Below are 2305 nucleotides of genomic sequence, written 5' to 3' on the forward strand. Positions count from 1 at the left end.
AACGGGCACGCTGTGAACGAAACAGCTGCCCGGGACGAGGTGTGGTGGTTGGGGTCGTGGGCGTGTACGTGAATAGGCGTGAAAAATAGGGGGTTCGGGTCGGTTGCAAAGATCTCTCTGTGGAAAGGATGCGACGCACCTTTGGTTTCCGAGTACCAAAACCTACGTGGTACATCGCTAATGGCCGTGCTGGAGTGACATTTTGACATTTTGCATCCATCTCCGAACAATACTAAAAAAAACCCATATTTTGTGCGGCGCAAATGTTTTCCATCGGGTGTATGTGGTGGGCAAATAAACTTAATTTTCTCCTCTTCTAAAATTAAAAGATGATGTTCAGTATACTGTTCAAAAACTTAAATGATTCAAAAATTCTCATACAGATGAGATAAGTCCTGTATATTTATAAATGGAAATTACCCCATAGCATTAAGTACGAGGTACCTTGTTTTTCCTAATAACTGAGATAATTTGTGTTTCCAGAAAAATACTATTTCAGCTTATATGATCAAACAATCTAGCAAAATGACATCGTTTTGTCTAATACTTGTTTAAGGAAGCAGTAAAAAAATTGTTATGCTTGAATTCTCTGCCTTATATGAAGAAGAATATTGTTAAGTTGTACATTATTTCTTACAGCTTTTAACTAAACAGCTTTTACCGCCTCAGCTTTTAGATCAAATGCGTGAGAGGGGGTGTTAGATTTTGGTTTTTTCTTTCCTTAGGACAAGCTTTTGTTTTTTCTTTCTGTGCATGACAAGGTGAAAGCTCTTGAACACTAAAGTTCAAACCGGTGAAGGGTTGATACAGTAAAGGTTCTTCAGAGAACTTGTCAAAATTGAGTATTTGTAATAACAGCAGATTTTAGTACAACAGCAAAATACGGTAGTGTTTGAATCCTGAGATTTTTTGCAGAGCTGGATACATCTCCCTTACGTTGTAATGAAACACAGCTTCCAAAGAAGCAAAGCAAATATGAATTGAGTAGATCAGGGAGATGTACTACAGTGAATTAGTTTCATTCCTTCCAACGTATCTTCCTCCTACCAACAGTTATTTAACTATTCACGTACGTGTTTTCCAACTTAAGCAGATCCCACAGTTAACCTGCATTAAAACCAAAAAAACCCACAACCCTAGTTTGCTCAGAAACCAGCACCCCCAATGGAAGATGGGGGTAGGGACAACATACAACATAGTAAATCTGGTCATTTTAACAGCCTATCATTCCTTTTCTCTCCAGCAATGTACAGCGGTATATGCATCTGTGTGTTCCTTGCGGTGCTCTCAGCGAGCTCTTTCGGACAGCAAACTGTGGGCTCGCACAATGGGAATCCACTGGCTGCTGAGCTTGAGCAGAGCTTGACAGAACATCACCGGCATGTCCGTGCCCCTTCGTCTGCTGGCCCGCTGAAATCTGTGCCGCGGCTGGATGGAAGCATTGACCTGAGAGCTAACATCGGCACTTTGTTGGCCAAGTATCTCCAGCAAGCCAGAAAAGGTACCGGTTATAGCTTACTTACTGTGCTACTTCTGTGTCAGTGGAATTTCCTTCAGGGATATGTAGATGTTAAGATAACCCTGTCATCATCTAGCATGAATTCCTAGAGAAGACAGGAGGTGGATTTTGCCTGGTTATTCCTGAAGTAGAGAGCATTCTCTTATTTACTGCAAACCTCCTCCAAAAAAAAGATTTGTACGTAGCAGCCACTGACTGAGAGCTGTGTACAGGTAACTGAAGAAAATGTAACCTACCTGTCAGGTCATAGTTCAGCTTTTATTTTTAGCTTACTATTTTCATAGCTTTATAATTATTTTCAGCATGTTGTATCTCAGATAAAATACAGTAATTGCATTTTCTTCAAACTTTTTCGTTCAGTTAACCTCCTCCCTCCCTTTTTAGAAGTTAGAAGAGCAGGAAAACTTTTCCGAGGCTAAATACAGACCAAATGGCTAACCTCACCTCAGCCAGAAATACTTGTACCAGGGAAATCTTCTGAGTATTGGATTTTCCATGTATTTGTTCCCAGCGGAAGTTACAAAAGTGTGAAAGCTTTTGAAAGATCAGAACTCGCATTTATGAACACGATACCTAAAAGCAGTGATAAGTAAAAGCACGTTTGCTTCAAAACATGTCAATTCCCGTTAGGTTTTCGATCTCAGGCAGCCTGGGAACACAATCTTGCAGTTACTTAAAACCTCCATGACACTGCGTTTGTAAAGCACCGGTAGAGTAGTGGAATTAAAGGGCTTCATTCTTATCATGTGATTTATTAGTCACTTGAGGAAACAATTGTATTACATA

General features: G+C 40.2%; 1 protein-coding gene across 1 annotated transcript in view; it reads left to right on the plus strand.

Moving 5' to 3' along the window:
• Nucleotides 1-1240: 1240 nt before the first annotated feature.
• CCK (cholecystokinin) overlaps nt 1241-2305 on the plus strand; it is a 4724-nt gene continuing 3659 nt past the window's right edge. Inside the window, exon 1 of the mRNA XM_009321088.1 lies at nt 1241-1501. Coding sequence (XP_009319363.1) covers nt 1246-1501 — 256 coding nt within the window. The 5' untranslated portion in view covers nt 1241-1245. The remainder of the gene's footprint in view (nt 1502-2305) is intronic.

The sequence above is a fragment of the Pygoscelis adeliae genome, unplaced genomic scaffold (assembly GCF_000699105.1).
Source record: "Pygoscelis adeliae isolate BGI_AS28 unplaced genomic scaffold, ASM69910v1 Scaffold280, whole genome shotgun sequence".
NCBI classification, from domain to species: domain Eukaryota; kingdom Metazoa; phylum Chordata; class Aves; order Sphenisciformes; family Spheniscidae; genus Pygoscelis; species Pygoscelis adeliae.